The sequence below is a fragment of the Cataglyphis hispanica genome, chromosome 20 (assembly GCF_021464435.1).
Source record: "Cataglyphis hispanica isolate Lineage 1 chromosome 20, ULB_Chis1_1.0, whole genome shotgun sequence".
In the NCBI taxonomy this organism is placed as follows: Eukaryota; Metazoa; Arthropoda; class Insecta; order Hymenoptera; family Formicidae; genus Cataglyphis; species Cataglyphis hispanica.
The window spans coordinates 4,480,098-4,501,339 of NC_065973.1; the positions used below are offsets into that span (position 1 = coordinate 4,480,098).

At 41.4% G+C, this 21,242-nt stretch overlaps 1 protein-coding gene across 1 annotated transcript in view; it reads right to left on the reverse strand.

The window, feature by feature from the left end:
* Nucleotides 1-4,295, reverse strand: part of LOC126857136 (sonic hedgehog protein) — a 43,381-nt gene extending 39,086 nt beyond the window's left edge. Inside the window, exon 1 of the mRNA XM_050606295.1 lies at nucleotides 2,558-4,295. Within this exon, the coding sequence (XP_050462252.1) occupies nucleotides 2,558-3,076 (519 nt within the window). The 5' untranslated portion in view covers nucleotides 3,077-4,295. The remainder of the gene's footprint in view (nucleotides 1-2,557) is intronic.
* Between the last annotated feature and the right edge of the window lie 16,947 nt (nucleotides 4,296-21,242).

Consider the following 21,242-nt stretch of genomic DNA (forward strand, 5'->3'; position numbering starts at 1 on the left):
ATCCTGATTTCTTATTTGCCGACAATTCGTGATTAAACGAGTACACTTGGACATTTTCCAGGACAAGCTTTTAAGAATTCAGGGCTTTTGTCCGCTTAAGCACCACTGGTCCGCGGCGCCTGGGCCACCTTTTGTGCGACGCGGCGATGTCGACTTACAAATTGGAATACAACGGGGCCGGAGTTAGGAGAATCGTTTCACGCTTCGCGAAGGCGCCAAGTGGAAGGCAAACATCGATAAAAAATGCATGAATAAAGCGCACTAATGGAGCCTCAGTGGTCCATGGAAATAAACCTCGAAATGGGCCTTCGCTTTCCTAAAGGTGACGACGGACGAGCCGCGATCGAACTTCTTCCCTCTTGTCGATTTATAAGTTCTTACAGTATCGCAAATCATTTTTAAATCTCAAGCGCAAACTTGTCATTGAATGAATTTTCATAAGAAGGATTATTTGAGCAGGTTTATTAATAAAAAATAATAAATATTTAAAATTATCTGATTATCTATTCTATTTTTTTATCGATTTTTGAAGAAATTAAAGGAAATTATTGACTATTAAAAAAAATTTCAAGAATGTTTAGATTTGCCTTTTCCAGATCGATAACGAATGAAAAATCATGTCCAAAGTAGCGTCTTATATAAATCGTCTTATATTATCGATCTTGTCCTGCAAGTAAAACGAGTACGATCGAGTACACGCTTATCACGCGGCTAGCATTTCGCGTGAATCACCTGCCGACGTTTTAACGATGTGCAGTAGCCAGTTTGTCATACGGCCCGGAGTATGGTGACACGGATTAAAGTAATAACGCATGTTCGCGCGCTTGTTCATGGAAGAGGCGCACACTCCGATCGATATATCGGAAATTGCCATCATCGAGGTACTTTACAAACGCATTTACGATTACGTACGTCTATATGCCGACAATTTTTGTGAAAGTATCTGCATATATATATATATATATATATATATATATATATATATATATATATATAATAATAATAAAAATAAAAAATAAAAATAAAAATATAAAAATGAAGGCAAATCGTGCCTTCATTTTTATAAAAGAAAAATTATATGAACTTCAAAAAAAAAAAAAAAAATTCTGCTCGAGATATTTGAAGTTGACGAATATTTTTATATTCATCACACATTATGTGTGTGAAAACTCAGTTCTTATTTTGACACATTATTTATTTATTTCCCTGGCGATGTTGATTTTCGAAAACTGTTCAATAAATATAGAAAGCGCAGCTGTCTCTTGAATGTTGGTGACACGACAGATTTTAAGATGAAATTTAAAACACTAGCATCAATGAGATTTGCAAATGTTAAAAAAAAAGTCAATGCCATTGGAATTACTATGATAAGATCAATTCTTGTACTCAGCGATTATTATCAACTTCTATTTTTAGTAAAAAATAATAGAAGAATTATGCGAATTTTAATTCTTTGAATAATCGTTTCTTTCAATTACACGAGCTTCAAACGTCATCCACGCGTAATGCACGCGTTATCAGAATAAATCACGTTACATCACATCGTAATACTGTTTTGTAATGCGTATCATTTGTACGGATCAAAGTCATGATATGCAGAAAACATCGACACATCGGATGAAACGGAGAGAGAGAGAGAGTAATGAGGCAAGAGGGAGAGAAAATTTCATGTATATTAGACACTAATTTTTCTAAAGACAAAGATATATAGATAAAATCTTTAACGGAGAGAAATTCCTGGCCTTTTTCCCCGGGACTCCCCCCGATCATCCTTCATCATTTTCTGCACCCAGGCAAATCGACGAGGAAGCGGAGGAAGGTGAGACCCGATGACGTCCCGATAACGTCGCGTTCGATTGTCACTTTAATTAATATGAGACGGAACGCGATCGATCGATCCGCTGGTATAATATCCCTCGTAAACGCCGTGTCATTTCGCTGGATGATTCACCGGCGCGACGGGCACGTCAAGGACGGCCGTCTTTATCGCAACTTGACGCAGTTTTATCATCGACGTGACATTATATAGCTGCCACACTTCCAAAGTATGACTCTGCTACCTGTGACGCGAGGGTCACGTGCGGAATCAAATTGTCGTTTGTACAAGCGCGGTAATGAAATGACAGTACACAGATTGCGTTTCAGATTGTTGATATCGATGACTTTTTTTTACTCCAGCTAGATTTAACTCAAATCTTGATAAAGATCGTTAACTTTGTTTACACTCGCGAGATTGACGATTTATCTGTCGCGTACCAGATAATATATTAAAGGCGCAAGTAGGTGAATGTGATAAGCAATCTTCCTTTTAATACGAGATCAAGATTGTATGACTCGATTTTTTTATTTACAGATTTATCCAATTATATATTTAGATATTTCTGTATTATTTTTTTTTATATATATATTCGAAAAAGAAATGATTGTATGATTTACAAGTGTAAATAAATAGAGTATATTTGTTAAATTATAAATTTTGATATCTGTCAAAGGAAGATGACAGTTGTTCGTCTACTCGCACCCTTTTTTGTATTCCCGAAGGAGAAATCGCGTTCACCTGTGTCATGAGACGATCCGCGCCGGTGCCTTCCTCATCCTTAAAGACGATGTCCGTGTTGTAGTTGGGCACGAGATTTCGGAATTTGGCATCATCCCTGGTTACCTTTCCCTCGTGGATCCCGCTGGCCGGAAGAGTGTTCTCACTGACGTTTGGCACATGCTGCTTATAGACGAGGGGTGTGAGCTTCCTCACGGTCGGCCGTCGGCCGCCGCCCCTACCGGGTCCGCACGCCAGCGCGCCGTTCTCGAATAAGGGCAGCCAGAGGCCGAGGATGAGCAGGAGTATCTGGAAGAGCGAGAGGCCCGTATGGCGTCTCCCGATGGCACAGTGGTGGCTCGCCTGGAGACCGCGGCGATGATTACGATGGTGCACCATAATCGCGTGCCTCTGCCTCGAGGTGGACCCTGCACGGTCACTATTCTCGTCGTCTGCAGAATGGCTGGCAGAACGACGACGACGACGATGACGATGTTGGTGACGTTCTGCAACCGATTCTTCCTCCCCGCCTCTCGCCATTGACCTCACTCACGCTTAACCATAACCAGGGCATCACACACCCCTCCCGAGTGCACGCACTCTTACCACCGATGCGATCCCCTGGTAGTCGCGCCGATGATCACAACCGCGCGCAACCGACGGAATGGTTCAACCGGGAGAACCCCGAACGGGACGCGCTGCGAACCTGCCGTAAGATCGGAACAAAAAGGTCTTGCTCTTCCTTTCACGATGCCGACATTATACCGGGTGTCATCGAATCGGTGTTGGTACCGAATCGAGGAGGATCTTTCTACAATCTACATTCTACATCCCGAGAATTATATCTTACGTCGGATTCGCACCCGATTGTATGACACTGTCGAACGATTCGACACCCGTGAGAGCCCTTTAAATTGCCTCGTCGGCACGTGCCAACGCGTTCCCGTCTTTCCTCACTCGAAAACCCCCTGCGATTGGTTTTCGTCGCGAGAGGATGTATGTGCGACTCGACTCACTTGACTGAACTCGCACGAAACCGCTGTCCGGAAGCTGGCGCACGTTTTCCGGACGAGCCACGGTGGTGGGAAATACAGGATGGGTTTTGGTGGGTTACTCCTGCGTTGTTTCTGCGACCTGGCCAGGTCCAGAGTACCCCTCTTCCTGCCCCCACCCCGTGGCAAACGGCCGGCCAGACCGCTGCCGCTGGCTGCTGTTAGCCGCTGGCCCCCGTGGGGCTCTCGTGTCCTCCAAAGGTGGTGGTGGATGATCTCGTCCCCTCTACCTAGGGCCTCCTGGTACGCGTGACTGACGTCACCAGGCCCGCCGTACCTCTATTGGCTGGGGCGGGGCGTTCACCAGGTAAACGAAGACAGGTGCACGTGACAGGAGGGATAAGGAGAAAGAGAGAGGGAGAGAGAGAAAGAAGAGATTGGGAGTGCGAGAGAAAGGGAGAAGAAGAAGAAAGAGACTCGGAGAATGATCTTCTAGCTTTCTCCTTCGATCGGTCTCTCGTTCTCTCCCCTACTCGTCTTCTCGATCCTTCTGTCTCTCCGCTTTCTCGCGAACCATTTCTTCGTTCTTGTCCGTCTCTTGTATTTTTCTTCTTTCGATGTTTCTCGTCTGCCCCACTATCAGCACGATCGGATTGCACTTCTTCTTCGTCATATACCGTCTCACCTTGTTACTTCGTTCTTCTCTCTTTATCGAAGTACATCGTTCTCTTTTCTCCTCTCGCACTTCTTCTTTTAAGATTATCCTACGTCTGTAGGACTATCCCTCCCTATCCTCGCGCGAGATCTCTTTGCGAAGATTCTCAGTGATTTTCTACCTACCCGAGGCACGCGTCGACACCCTCGCGACGAAAGTAACGCGCTAGGAGATGCGCGAAGCTTACGGGGATGACCTTGAGGGAACCTTCTTGCGCCGCAGGCACTCCTCGTCTTTTTCTTCCTCCTCTCTTCGCTCTCCGTTTCTTTTTTATCATAAGTATCAGTCGCTTTCCTCGATGTATAATTTTGGAATTTTCGCACCTCGGAATATTTTTTCATGTGAGAAGGTATCAAGGCCGACTTTTAAAGATGGCGCGATTTTCCCCGACATGGGGACAATTTGTACGAATGAATGACAATTAGCGTTCGATAATTTGTACTTATTGTAAATATGTTGTTGTTTTCCTGCATTTTTCACAAGTTCAGGTAAACCCCAGATTATCCATTATCAACCACTCAAAAGCGAGAGGAATCTATGAACGAATCGCATCGCGCATCCTGTACTGTCATCGATCGTTCGAATCGAGAAACGCGATTGGTACTTGCGTGCCATTGGGGATATAAATAATTAGTTGTCGAATTAAATGTCGTATCATTAAGCGGCGAAGTACAACGCGCGGATAAGACGTACCGAGGCCGAGCGCGGCCACACGTCGACTGATATGAAAGTCTAAGCCTCCTGCTGGGGGGATAAGCGGAGAAAGGGGGATACGGCAAAGAGAGCTCGGTTTACTGATAATAAACATCTTTCCTTAACGCACGTGCGTTCGATCATTGGCCCGTCCGAATTTACACAACGTCGCGCCGAAACGTGCCCGCGACGTAGCTAACCCAACCGCGTGTGTTGCGACTGGAAAAAAAAAAGTGACTCTCGATATCTCCGTCTCGGGAAATCATTCGTCACCGATCGTATAAACGCGGCGTTTTCTTCGATCTTGGATTTCATCCGAATCGGAATTTTTCTCCCACTTTTGACAATTCGTAGAATTATCGTGCAAGTTGCTGTTAGTATTAAACAAAAATTAATGATCACGTTTATTTCTTTAATATTATAAAATTATTTCTTTAAAATTATTTTTTTGACATTATAAAATTATTATTTGAAATTGTTAATTTTGCGAATTGCATCTTGGATATTTTAATAAAATAAATCAATCGGAACGCAATCATTTACAGGCGTATTAATTGCTGTTGTAAATTTTGATAAATATTAAAAATATATCTCAATAATATTTAATATTGAGGAAATTACTATCACAGAGTCTTAGTGAGTCAACTTCGAATTTTTCCTGGAATAAAGTATGTAATTTTGAAATTTCTAGACAAGATAAAAAAAGATTCTTGATATGCCAAAAAAGCAGCAGCTGTAACAGAGATAAATCCACGCTACTCGTCAAAAGTTACTTCACTGTTCCATTAGAATAGAATCCAAATTTTTCTACGAGCTTCAAAGTATCGTGAAATTTGATTTTCCCTTTCCCTCAGCACGCATCCCCGAAAATACAAAATAGTCGGTCTGCGCGAAGAAAGAGGGAGAGTTACGATCCAATGAAAATATAAAATGTCGCTCGTTAACGCGAGGCCCGATGCCAGAAATCGCTGAAACTTGCCGGCAATAAAAGGCAACGAGTATTCGCGGGCTGTAAACATCCGCGTGGAACGCTACTCCGAAACATTTCATAATCCTGTTACGAGGCACTTTGACTCTCGCGGCGGCGGATTGAAAATAAAATTTCGCTTATACATCGAGAGAGGTGCGAGTAACGGCGCGGCGTTGCCTCGCCGCGTATATATGAGAGAGAGAGAGAGAGAGAGAGAGAGAGATCGTTGCATCTCGTGAGAAAGTACAAGTGGACGAAGAGAGAATTGTCGGTGGACTCTCTCCCCCGTGATTAAGATTCCTCTCTGTCGCGCTGGACCGTGACATTCGACTCCGGCCGATAAAAAAAATATCACGCGGCTATCGATCCGTTTTATTGCGTCTATCCGTCAAATCTCTCTTAGCTACGATAAGAATCGTAACTCATACGCATAGATCGATGTTCGATAGATTCGGATAGTGTATATTTTCTTATTTTAAATATATACTCGAGTCGAATTTTTAGTCCTATTTTCGATTCTAAGATTTTTCGATTAATTTATATAATTTATATAAAATAGAAATATGGAACAATTTCTCTTATAGTGTGTTCGCAGTGAAAACTAGAGATTAAAAAGCTCCCAAAGACAGGGTGTTTACTCAAATCCTGTGAAAAATTTCCCTGGACATTCCCTGATTTTCCAGGTATTTTTGTTCAAAATTCTAGGTAAAGAGAATATTTTAAATATTTTTTGATGCAATTTTCTAAAATAAGTTTTCTTATTGTATACATATCCAATGCTTTTCATTCATAGAAAGGAAAAATACAAAGCTACTTAAGTTTCAAGTGCTAGATTTATAAGAGTACTGAAAATAAAACTTTTAGCTTCTGTTAAGATAAAATTTTTGAATTTTTTATCATTAAAAATTAAAATAAAAAATATGTATTGCATATTTAATATTTTGTTAATACATTGAATACATAAATAGAGACAGATATATATTTATAATATATTTTAAACACACATTCAGTCCCAACAAATTTCCCTGAGAATTCCCTAATTTTTCTAGATGTAAAAAAATTCCCTAAGAATTCCAGGTTTTTTATATTTTCCCAGGAAATAGACACCTTGAAAAAGAGTGATCTAACTGTTTAAAATAACAAAGAAGATAGATTGAAAATTAAGATCGAAAAGAGAAGAATGATTTTGACAAAATATATCTTGTTTGCGTACTATATATATATATATATATATATATATATATATATATATATATATAATTACATAAAAAAATTTGATTTTGAACGGAGACAGAGTTCCTCAAGTATCGCGCACGAACAAAGTTAAATAAAAAAATGAAAATTAATGAAAAATTTTACTTGTATCTCGATTCAAAATCGTCGAAGTGTGTATATGTATATACATCGACTCCTTAAAATATTTTTTTTCCAAACCGAAAGCTCTTCTTCGTCCCGCAAATTTCTATCGACGAGACGCCGTGCATCTTCGATGTACGAGCTCAGCTGTCTCTTTTTCGAGGTAACACGATATCCCAGGAGGAACCTAATGTCGAGCAAGAGCTGAAGGGTAACGCTGATGGTCCGAACGACGATGGTCCGAGTTGGGTCCTTTCGTGTAATGGACGGCTCAAATATTTATCATCGGCCGCGTAATTTAAGGTGCGTTTAGCAAACGGAAGAACGACGCGAGGAAAAACAAACAGGACACAGGGGCGGTGCGGCATAACTGACGAGAGAAGTGGAGACGAAACGGTGGAGGAGGAGGAGAAGGAGGAGGAGGAGGCGGCGGTGGCGGAGGAGGCGGCGGTGGCGGCGGTGGCGGAGGAGGCGGCGGCGGCGGACGAGGAGAAGGAGACGAACGGTGATGCCGAGGGGACTGGGACAGGAGGGGCGGAAGGAGGGGGGGCAAGGGGGTCGAGAACGATAAGCGGGAGCGAAAGGGCACCGGGAGCGAGAGAGGTGAAAAGAGTAGCTCAAAGGGGCCGCCGTGGGGTCCCAGAGGGCCTTGTGAAAGAGAAGGCGCAAACCCCAATAATAGCACTAGAATTTATATACCTGCACGAAGCGCGGTGGAGAACGGTCCCGGGGCTGAAGGGTCCGCGCCGTTCCAGGGACGGCTCGCACTAGTCGCCCGACTCTCCTCGGGACGAGGAGGACTCCCGCAGCGCGATATTCGCGAGCACTTCTTGGGTCATGTCATGAAATCGACAGATGATCGAGAAATTTAGGATAGGCAAAGGATTTATCCCGCAATTTTTTTTTTTTTTTTTTGCGAAAATGTCTTATTTAAGGAAAGAATATTATTTTTTCAATAAAGTCTGAACTGCGTCTCGCACAATATCGATTTCAGGACCACCACCAAAGTTAAGCGGCCCTGGATTTCGCTGTCATCTAGCATCCTTTATCGGATAGAGAAGGAAGATAAAGATAGAAATAGAAAGATAGACAAAGAGAATGGGGAGGGGAGAAAGAGAGAGGGAGAGAGCAGTGCGGTTCGTGGCGACTTCGAATCATCCATCATGAACGGTTCAAAGCCGTATCTCCTGGTGACCGTTCGGTATCGGATGCCAAAGCGTGGCCAAATATTGTGAAAGGTCCAGAAAAGGCAGGAACGTGAAATAAATTTGCTGCGCCGATGTGAAGAGGAAAAAGGATGGAGGAAGAGAGAGAGAGAGAGAGAGAGAGAGAGACAGAGAAAAAGAGAGAGAGAGAAAGATCGTAGATGAAAAAAGCGAGAACACCGTTCTCGCCCACCCTTCCTGTTCAACTCGAAAGGTTGCGTCTTGTACTTGTTGCGTGTCAAGATGGAGAGAGGAAGAAGGCTCTTTAACCACTGTGTCGGCTCTTTGAACCCTGCCGACCCCTCTCTCTCTCTCTCTCTCTCTGTCTCGTTCTTCCTCTCTCGCTTCCTTATCCTTCTTTCCTCTCATCCTTTCATTCCATCTCTGTTAAACGCGCTATCACTTTCCTCCTCTTTGTCTCATTTGCTTTCAATATCTGCGTCGTTCGTATATATATATATATACGTACAAACCGAATTCCGAAGATCGAGGACCATAATTTACATTTTCCACGTGGAAAAAAAAAAAAAAAAAAATTGTCTACGGTTCTAGTCTCTTGTTTTCACACACCAAGCTCGTTTTCCAGATACATTCCTTTTTATATTTCCACTCGGGTGAGACTAAGTAGAGCTGCCCCTCTCCGCCACGTATATTTGCCAGAAAAAGAGATTCGGAACCCCCCCTCCCCCTCCCCCTCATTCCCCATTTGTGGAAGGAGGGGAGGGGGAGGGGGGGGTGGAATTCCGCGAGTGGATATCTCGTTCGCGGTATAATTGAATCTTCACAGTGCGTTATAACGTGAAGTGGCGCAGCGCGCTTTTTACGTAACGCGCCCGCTCTCATCGAACACCCCATATAATCTCTCATCTTACATTGTGCGTAACTTCACATCGCGGGGAGTATAGCGGAATGGATGAGGTATCGCTCCGTCGCGAGTGATTCTCGAGGCGCTCGAGGATCACTCGCTCGGCCGAAGAGTTCGCGGAAACCGTACCCGCGTCACCGGATATCAAGTTTTGATCGGGATTGCAGGGTGCGATCTCCGGCGCGAAGAGCCCCCCCGCCCCTCCACCCCTCGGTTTCCTCGAGAACGCGATCTCGTATCTCTTCGCGAAGCCGTCCCTCCCTCCGCACGCTGACGCTTGTTAACGCAGCAGCACCTCGACCGCGCTCCCAGCCCATAATTTTCTCTCCGCGAACGTCACGGATCCTCTCTCTCTCTCTCTCTCTCTCGCTGGTGGATTAATAATCTAGAGTGGTCCTGGAGGAGAGCGAAAAAACGATACGACGCGAGGGCAGCAGCCAGCCGGGATGAGGGGAGTCGGACGAGAGAGGAGGAGAGAGAGAGATAGTCGGATGGAATGTAGGTGAGAAAGAGGGAGAGAGAGGAGAGAAAGCAGTGGAAGGGTACAGCGATCGTAGCTCGTAAGTTAGCACGTGGTCGAGTCAAGCCGTGCGAAGGAAATCGAGAAGCGGGAAAGGAGAGATGGAGCGAGTCAAGCGCGGGCTCACTACCTCATCTCGCTTCTTCAACCATTGACGTAGATGGAATTCTAAGTAGCCTCCCTCGCTTGTGTCGGCGCGATTTTTTTCTGAATATTATCAGGCCGTTGTGACGATTCGCGACGAGTAATCGGAGATAGATGATGAAATAACGCTTCTTTTTTTTTCAAATTATAATTTAAACACTTTATTAATTTTATCTATATTCTCACATAAATCATGATTTCTTTCTCTCATTAAATCATCTTAGCTCTGCCGACGATTTATCTCCGTCATATTTCTTCTTTTAAGTTTACTCAGTTTCTACTAAGTTTATTAAATTTATTATAATTACCTACTATAATCTGTAAACGGGGGAAAAGTTGCATATATTCGATACGATATCGCTTTCCACGTCCCTCGGTACTCGCGCCACTGTTCGGCATCTCCCGCTTCTCTTCCACGGAACCACCTCATCTTCGCAGCCCGGACAGAGAGTACGAGACGCGGAGGCGATAAGTGCGAGGGAGAAAGAGCGACGGGGAAGCGAGAGGGAGAGTGGCGCGCACGTAGCCGGCTCAGGGAGCGAGAGGCGCATCTAGAGGAGTAGTGAGCGCGCAGAGGGGGAGAGGGGGAGAGGGGCCGGGTTGAGGAGGAGGAGGAGGAGGAGGGGGGGGTAGGTAGAGCGAAGAAGGGGGCCCGCGAAGAGACGAGAGAAGAGAGAAGCGAGAGAGGAGCGACCACGAGGGGACCACACAGGACGCGGCACGCGCGCGCTCTACCGGGTGGGCCAGCACACGTCGTCTTCGGGCGTCCTCGCGTGATCTCGGCCGTGCTCGGTTGGGCCCGGTGGTCGGATCGCGCCGAGGCCACACAGATCGCGCACGCGCGAACGCTTCCTGGGTGGCATTCGCCTGCCGGCCGGCAGGCCGAGCGTAGTAAGGTACTTCTCTACGTTCCACCGTGGGCCGGTACAACCTGTTAGTATCGTGCCGTCCGCGCATTATGTCCCTCATTCTCCTCGTCTTTCACAGCACCCTGCGCACGTACAGGTCCCTCTCTCTGACCCTCTGTTTTTTTCTCACCTTCCTCTTCTCGCAACAACCCGTCGGCGCGACCGCCTCCCCTCCCCCTTCCCCTCTCTTCCCCATCCGTCCTCTTCTCTCGGTCTCCACCGGCATCACGGGCTTCTAATAAGATTCCAATTTGTCAATTAGGGGGAGGACGGGCCCCTGACGCGCATCTCCCGCTACCTCGACAGACATTCCTCTCCTTTCCTCCCTTCTCTCTCTCTCTCTCTCTCTCTCTCTCTCTGCCTGCTCCACCTGCCCACCTACCACCTACCTACCTACCTACCTACCTACCTACCTACCTACCTACCTACCTACCTACCTACCTACCTACCTACCTACCTACCTACCTACCTACCTACCTACCTATCTACCTACCTACCTATATTAGCAATGTGCAATCACACTTTACACAGCTGCCGCGTAAAGCGCAGTGCGTCTTTTTATCTTGACACACGATCACGCATATCATTGTTTAACTTTATAGGTGGAAGAGGAATCGTGTGCAGCAGTCTGATATACAAAGTATACGTGTCTGCATACAAGTTTCGCACTTGCAGCGCGTATTGAAAGCAATTTTCGCGCGAGCGATCGTTACAACTCGTTGGACTCGTAATGAGACGTAACGAGCCACGACGCTCCGGGAAGCCCCAAGATTCTCACGGGCGTAAGAGCCACCCGCGGCGATTCGTCGTCTCGTCGATATCGCGCCGTGGGTACTTCAAGCTTCTCGGTTCCTCAACACGTCGAGCATCCAACAATATATCTTACACAGCACATTTATACGCTGAATTATTCTATCCCGTGTTGTAACACAAAATTATACAAGATATAAGAATGCCCGAGATGAACATTCGTCTTCTCTCTCTCTCTCTCTCTCTCTCTCTCTTCGCGAGAGAGAAGCTGCGTTTTCATATTAACCGCGCATAAATTTAAGAATCTTGAATATCGCATTGGGAATGTTTAGCAAAGATCTCACAATCAAATCTGCGATGCGCTTCAGAGATACGTATATGTTTCTTTTTATTTTTTATTTCTTTTTTATTTTTTTAAGACTTCTTTCATCGGACTAGGTTCGTAACTGTTTTAGACCACGTGGACCACGCAGTGTTCGCGTATACGTAAGGGCCCCTCCTGGCCTGCGGGCGGACTATAAAGTTTCATTTCTGCCGGGCGAATGTCTTCGAATTAGCAATAAAGCAGCGATTCTCTCCCCCTTCGCAACGGGCAACGAGGCCGCGCGGCGTTGGCCCCTTCTCGTTTTTTGTTTACTCACCAACGAACTGGTTTTGCGGTATACACCGTGTCCACCGTTCCCTTCCCTCCCCCTCCTCGCCTTCCTCGGTCGGTCTTCTCTCCGCCATTCTCTCCCGTCGTCTTCAGGGAGGACCGAGAGCTATTTTGGGGTACGCAAATACACCCGGCGCGCATTATTGCGAGGGTTGTCAACGAGCGACCGTTGGCGGAATGACAGAACGCGGCACGTGTCCTGTCATTGTCAGCGTCAATGACAGGTCAGCGTCGATACGAAATGCCGAGTGTCTGTCACGCGAGAAAAATATAACAAATTTTTTCCTTTCACGCCAATTCTTCGGATATTATTATTAGAGAGAATCCGCGACGATGTCCTTTAAGTAATCCGCTTCCTCCTAGAGGGATTTTGATAAAATCCGTATCGTACGGTACGGCACGAGAAAAGAAATCTCTCTCTCTCTCTCTTCCTCTCTTTCTCGTCTCCTCTCAACCTCTCGCGGATGATAATTGTAGCCGTGGGTATATAAGATACACGAGGCAAATCGAATTAACGCGGACGTAACTCATACCGAGTATATCGTCCGAGACAAGAACCGCCTCGGGATGACCGGAGGGAATATCGCGGCAGGACCCTTTGAAAGCGCACGTGCAAAGCTCCGTGTGTGCTCCGTTGTTTCACCGTATGCCACAACGGGCGTGCGCACACGCACATCACGCGTCTGTACGCGCTTTTGCCTCTGCATTATATGCTACATATGATCTAGATCCGTGCGCGCAGAGACAAAGGAATGCTTCCTTCTCTCTCCCCCTCCTCCCCCTCTCACTCTCTCTCTTTCTCTTTCACTCTCCGGAACCTCTTTGGCGTCCTTCCACCGATCCTCCTTGGTACCCTGACCGAAGAGGGTACAAGGAGCTGCGAAGGACGGCGCGAGGAGCTGTGGGGGAGGGCCGTGACGAGGGGATGGTGAGGCGGGGGAGGGGGGGGAGAGGTACGCGGGAAAAAAGAAGAATAAGCGGAGCCAAAGGAGGAATAGGCCATTCCACTTATACGCTGCTCGGATTCAATTAACTCTCCACCTTCTTCCCTCCTTTTTCTTCCCATCTCGCTGGCATGTCCGCTCTCTTCTCTGTCTCCCCCTCCCCCTGCCCCCCCTCCTTCTCCCGTACTCTTATACAGGGTGTTTCTCGGGACATCCGTAACGCGGTCATCGCGTTGCGACGATCGAAGAGATTTTGTGATTTCAGGATATCCACAGCTGATTTTTGTCAAAGTTGCGGCGTAAATTTTCGCGTTCAAGTGTTTCTTCGAGAAAATGGGATCGGTGCATGTGATTACGTTAATTGCGACGCGAAGATTTTCGCCTTGGCCGGAATCGCGCTGCGCCGATTACGCTGTCCTTAAACGAGAAATCAGATGTTCACGTGTCATCATCGCGAACGTCGCCCGCGATTATCGCCGTAATTGCTACGCGCAGTCGGACACTCGCCGTTCGCTTACGACACTGGTAATAATAATAATAATAATAATAAGGAAACGCTTATATTGCACCATCGTATATAAGGTCTCGTCGCGTATTAGGCGGACGCGATAAGAAGATTGTTGACGGAAATTCAAAGTACATTCGTGTTTGCGAACGCGAACAATTTCTCGCGTGGGTAAATACGGGAAGTTTGTTTCCTTGAAAGTTCTTATTCGATTTATCGCCTCTATCTGCTTCCGCTAAAAAAATTCTTTATTTTAAGAAGTAAGGATTCATATTGTTTTCACATCATAAATTGCTCCTCGTGAAAAACGTCGTCTTTATCTAGAGCTGTAACTATTTTATAATTTTCTTTTTCATCTAAATAAATTCAATTTCAAATTCTGCATGTTCATTTTATTTATAACAAATTTATATAAAATTATTATTATATTATATTATTATATAATTATTATTTATATAAAATTTTTTTGTTAACATATCACGTGTTTTCCGTTGTAGATTTTTCAATGAAAAAATTTGTGAACGGGGGAGATGGAAATTCTTCTCTTCGCCTTTTCTTACGGGACGGTCCTTTATATCGCTAACGCCACGACGCAAATAGAGTTTGATCGATTGATAATGATTCGACGCCTCGTGAACGTGCCATTATCTCCTCCTGATTCGTTCGTCCGACTGGGAAGAGATTGCTCGAGACCTTACGCAGGTCTAAGAGGCGACTCACGGAGCCCTATAACAGGTCCCGGTGTGTCCCCCTATGCTAAATCGCGTCGCTAAATCGTCTCCACAAATAAGTGTCTCTTAACTATTATCGATGAACGAAGAAGAGAAACAAATATCGTCGATCGAATGATAACGAGGGAGCGATGAAATTAATATATCTGATGATCGCTTTTTGTTGTGCAACGTTGCGAGGAATCTCCACCTCGTCTCATTGGATTACAGTTGGGATTATCGTTACCCGATTTGCCATCGCTAAGCGTTTCTTTATAAGGGGCGGTTTTTTTTTTATCGCGACCGCGCGGGGTTATCAATATTAGCAATGCGCGGTAATCGAATTACGCTGCGCGTATTGTTGCAACGATACGCCGCGGGTATATGATGCAGCAATTGTGCTCACGTGAAACTAAACAAAAGACGGCGGGTGTGAAAGTTCGTGTGTTTCATCATCGTCTCTATTGCTATACAAATAGATCTAACGTCATTGCCTTTTAATCATTTACAGTGCATCTTATTTATTTGTTCAATTCTTTATTCTCTCGTTATTATTCATTCAATATTCATCAATTTTATTTTTTATATATTATATAATTTTATTACTTATTATTTTTTTATTATTTATTATTATTTATTATTTTAGTTTATATTATATCACTTCATTATTTATTATTTTATTTATTATCATTTATTGTTTTATTATATAATATTATATAATTTTTTTTAATTTTAAACAAGCATCTTCATGAGTTTTCTTTGAAAATAATTAAAAATAAATTTATCTTGTAAATAAATTTCAGCTATTCTAGGAGAGAGCTAAAATTAATATTAATTTTGATAAGTCTCGATTAAATTTCAATTCACGTAATTATTATTCCAAGAACGATAAAGATCAGCTTTTGCGCGAATTTGAATACAATTAAAGACATATTAATTTTTTTATACGCGCACATAAAGATAAGTTGCTGTTATAAGTATTTCCAATTTTTCATTTGTATGCTTGATTAATACAAACAAAAAAAAAAATCTCGGAATCATTCACAGATTTTGCGAGGGACGTCAGGCTAGAGATTCGGGAGCGAGAGAAATTGGCACACATCGCCACGCATTCGCTTTCGCGAATGGGTTTATAAATTCGGCGACTTTCGCGCGGCAGCTTCTGCCGAAGCCTCACCGTGATCTTGTCACACGTCCGGAGATGGGAACGGTGCCTTAAGGCCCGCGCGCACAACCTCCTCTCCTCCCCGAGACGAGATCTCTCTCCTCTCTCTCTCTATGGTTTCCCACGAGAACCACCGCCGCCGCCGCCTTCTGGAATGTCGCTCTCCCCTTCTCCTCCACCACAGCGCGGTTCCTTCCACCATCCTCTCCTGCTCCCTCTTCGCCTTCACTACCGTCTCGGCTATACAACCACCGGTCTCTCCTCGCTCTTCCACCTTCCGTTCCTCGTGTAACAGTGCCTTTTCTCGCTCTCCATCACGCCGATGCAACCCCGCCGGCTCAATTTTCCTCTTCGCTTTCCTCTCCTCTGTCGCGGATTCAATAGGGGGAATCCCTCATATGTATATCGCGTCTCTCGATTCGCGATGGAGATGCTGCAAGAGGCGATTGGGCAACTGCAACTGCACTTAACAAAGCGCAAATGCAGTTTTCAGCCAATTTCTTTAGGCCATTATGTGTTCCTTCCGTGATTTTATCGAAATTTCCACTTCTTATCGTGGTGTCTTTTATCGAGGGGAGGAAAGACGATATAAATGGGCATCCGCAAAAGGGGCAAAGAGGAGCCCATGCCCCTCCTCTCTGGAAAATAAAAAAAAATTTATAATCGTAATTCTATTATATATTATTACTAAAATAAGATGCATAAATATCAAAGCATATATGTTTCAATCAATCTAAGTGACATTTTATGTTATGCCTCCGCCCCCCCCTCTTCCCCCCTGAAAAAATTCTGCACGCCCTTGACAGTACAGCATATTTAAGAAGCACTTTCATCAAGTCCGGTTAGATGAACCGATGATTAAAATTAGCAGGATGACCAACAGAAAATAGAGATTAAGGAAAATCAAGCATTTATGTCATTTCAATTTTCCACACTGTTAATTTTAATCTGTTAATTTTTAGTTCGGTTTATCTAAAATCGAATTCGATGAAAATTGGCCCTTAATGACAAGATTCTGTAAAGATCGGAAGAGATATGGGAGCATGTCCTAGATGCTAAAGTTAGTGCACCTTCTTCCTCTGCTTTCTCCGCATTCAACGAGATGAGCATTACCGATGCATATTAGCCATGAGGTAGATAGTAGTGCGGTCGCAAAAGGAAATAGGTTACAGTTTTATGGGCTTAACCGCTGCCTAAATGCCACGATGCCGTTGATTGCACGTTTTCCATTTCTGCGGTTCAAGTGACAAGAGTGTGGAAAAGGGGGAAATTCCCTATTCAACGCGCACGCGCGGCGATGATTTACGAGTCAGTCATTCCGACAGCATAATATTAAGTCCGTCTTTATACACCTATAATAAATGCGGTCAATTCTGCATCAATTCTTTTTTTTTTTCACAATTCTTAATTAACGTTAAATAACACGGCAACCGCGGGTCGTTGTGAAAACATGCGTGTCTTTCCCTTCAAACGCGCGAGGTCGAAAGAGTTACGTCAAATGTCAGACGTCGTCTTAGACCTCGCTCGTCCCATCAATCCGGATGTGTGTGTGCGCAATAAATTTATCGTTCCATAAATTAACTAAAGACCACGCAAAAGATGCAATTAAACGTACAATCAGATATTTCGTCGTGGCTTAAAAATTTCCGAGACGTTTTTTCTCCGATCGTTATTTCGTAATATAAGCGAAACGTTTGTTCTCCCGCGCTCGATATGACTCATCCGTTTTATTCGATTACGAGCGCGCTTTAGTATTGCGTATAACTCTGTGGGAATGCCCGCCACAATCGCCGACAGGTCGTGATATAATTGCTGTTTAACGGGGTGAAAAAAAAAAAAAAGAAATATGATTCCGATTACGCCGCGGCTATTGTGTTACTCTGTTCTTTGGTAAACTCCAATCCGGCCTCCTATTACATGTCTGGCTAAAAATAATAATGGTTTACACTTTGCTATACCTATGTTTGCACCACATATCCATAATAAGACGGTTACACATACGTGATTCTGTCAAAGTGTGCGCCGATCTCATGCACAACGGGTGTCTTATTCAAAATGAGAAGTTCACGTGTTTCTCATAGACATTTATATCAAGAGATATATTGAAACTATGATAAAATATATAGCAAGAGAAAAATCTCACAATTGCTGCATTAAAATCATTCTTTTTTTAATATTAAAAATAATAAATCATTGTTTAAACATTTGACTAAATGTGTAACGTATTGCTGTCGATTTGACAATGCAATAACAGATTTTAAATACACAGGATGATTGAAAGGAAGCCTAAAAAATATAAACAGATTGTATTTTATGAGTTTCGATAGAATCATTACTTTCCTCTCATTGCATGATAACATATTATATATCATTATTATTTAAAAATAATTAAAATTTTTGTACACATATTATTTTATATAAAAGAGTGGAGCGATTACGTAAATACCTTGCTTTGTAAATTTGCTGTGTTTTTTTCTTATCACTTATTTAAAAAATAAATTTGGCAATTTTAAATAATAATTTAAATAATTTAATATGATATCTTGTGTTTATAATAATTTATAATAGTAGCAAATTTAATTAAATGTTATTAAAAAATATATATTTTTAATCTGCCCCTCTTAATATGTTATTGATAACGAGCATGGACGTTGTACAATTAGTCACATTGTTAATTTCACAGATGCTATGATATATATTGAGAATATAAAAAATTTAAAAATAATATAAATAGTGGAAATTAGGATTCCCTGAATGCTGTAACGGTGTTTGTGAAAAACTTTCTAAAACTCTATATAAAAGGGGAAACGCTTTGTCTTTGGAAATCGTGTCACCCGATGTGTATTGTGTTGTTGCTCCAGCCAGTCCAGACGTAATATGAGACTGACCATACGAGGCGGCCACTCTCATGATGCTCACAAGTGTACATACCATCTCTACCAACACCGATTGGAAAGTACCACAACATCATAGTTGTGCCACCATCTCGAGCCATCAAACACGAGACTCGCGAAAGCAGAGAGAGAAGATGTCCTGGCGAGAGATTGTCCTCTCCCCATTCCTTGCTATCTCTGTTTTTCTCCTCTCCTTCTCACCTTTCACAAATTGTGTGACTAACAATGTGACCGATACACCGCTCATGCTCGTTATCGATGACGTTAGGATAATCCCATCGAAGAATTTGGGCAAGCAGATTAAAAATATGTATTTTTTAAATATTTTTAATATTTAATTAATTTTACTACTATTATAAATATGTGATCTTAAATATACCATGTATAAAAAATGATACGTAATTATTTTTAAATATAAATAATATGATATATGTTATAATTAGAATGTGTAATATATCTAACATGTCTTATTTCTGAATGATATATGAAATATTTAATAAAATCTAATTAAATATATAATTAAAATTCAATAGAATTTAATTAAATATTGTTTATACTGTTGTGCTATTGTTTACAATATTGTGTATATCATACTCAAAAAATGAGCGCCATTGATTATAAGATTATATTTTATAAATCATTAAATTTTCATCTTGCCTTATATCGATAAGTCAGGCCACTCATAGGACGAGAAAATACTTTTAGCGCAATCTTTTTATACACAATATATATAAGTTACAGGAATTTGTATAATCTAATTATATATGTAAGAGAGATCGCGAGACTTTTATAATTACAACACATTATGAAAAATAAAGTTCCTCAAAAGCACTAATTATAATAAGCGTTTATATTATAATGCAAATGGACAAAACTGAATGCAATGTTGCAGAGAATGCAAAAAGATTCATGTAAATTGTGCAATAAAAATGACTGCAAGAAAATTACATTTAGTTTTTTTTTAGTCATAGAATGATATCTTCTTTTTATTTCAAGCATTATTTTCAATATAAGATATTGTATTAAATTAACATTATTCAAATTTCTGAATTTATTTTTTAAATATCTTGCAATAACAAAAACAAACAGTTTACTTTCACGAATATCAAACAAATTTACAAAGCAAAAAAGAGTGAATATTTGTGTTCTCTTCATTCTTTTATATATATGTAAAGACTTCAGAAAACTTCAGTGTTTGTATTGGAACTTTATAATATTAATCAGTTAATATAAAATTATTATTTTATATAAAGATATCGAAATACCACCAAACTAATTTTTATATTTACATATAAAAATATGTATATAATATATTTATTCCATAATTGTACTTAAGAATAAAAATATTTTTTTATTTCTGAAACATTCTCTGCACTAAAGCTCAAAATTATTGAATATTTACATGTACGAAATATATGTACTTTGAATGGCGAGAAACAAGCTCTGCAAATATAGCAGAGGTTAATTTTACATGAAGGGTCGGTGATCGATTCCATCAATGTCCAGGAGACGGATATGCGTTATCTATATAAGCGCGTTTAAGATGGCAAATACTGGCAGAGTGCCACTATGTGATGCAACGATTAATCGCTTAGAATACCTAAGAAAACTTTGATTTAACATTCTATTAATAGAAAAGTTGCATTTTCAAAATAATTTTAATAATATTTGGCGCCAACGTTTACGAATAATTTCTAATTGTTACAAAAAAATCTCTGTAATTTCGGTTCAGTTTCAAAATAAAAAAAAAATATACACATATTTTATGAAATTTTAATTAAACTGTAGACAGAAAAAAGAATAAAAGAACATTTTATAAAATTTTTATAAAAATTTTTGTGGCATATTTTATATTATTAATCAATATCAATCAATTTTTAATGTAAAACTTTGACGAAACGGTATTTCACAAATATCTTTTATTATGGAATTTATATATATATTATTTTGAAAAAAGATTTTACTTTGTCCAATAAAACTGCAATAAAATGCCATTTCTGGAATTTATGACTGACAATGAAATAGAAGAAATAAAATAAATTAATTAATTAATTCTAATTTAACTCGCAAATTCCGACGGACGTTAATAACAGAATAAAATAAAATAATTTATTTTATTTTGTTTTTGTTCTTATCGTTAAAAAACTAGAAAATAAATTAAAGAAATTTCAAAAGAAGGCGATTTTCTATTTCTCTGTTTCACACATCTATAAGATTCTAATTTCTAATTAATTACAGGAGTTTCTATATATAAAGGAATTTTTAAAGGTGATATAATAAAACGCAATGTGACAAACGCAATTTGTTTGTATATAAAGTATATAAGTAACAATTTCGTATTTACACCGTGCACATTTAAAAAAGAGGTTTTGATTCGATACAATGGTTTAATTTATGCCGCAATTGTCGCGCGATTAATTGACACAATGACATTAAACCAAGCAGATTTCTATTTAATTTATTGGCATTTTCCAAAAGTCTTGGTGGACTTATACTTAAAAAAACTAAACCATCCATTACATAAAAATCTATATCAAATTCGTGTGTTGCAATTTAAATTACAAGAAATTGAGACTTTTTGAAGATAGAACGAAGACAGACACAAGTTTCGATGCTAATTTACGTCTTCTTTTTAGTTTTCTTCGTAGTCTTTGCGGGCGAAGCCTTCTTTTTCGTCGATTTCTCAGCCTTCTTCGCGTATTTTTCAATCAATGT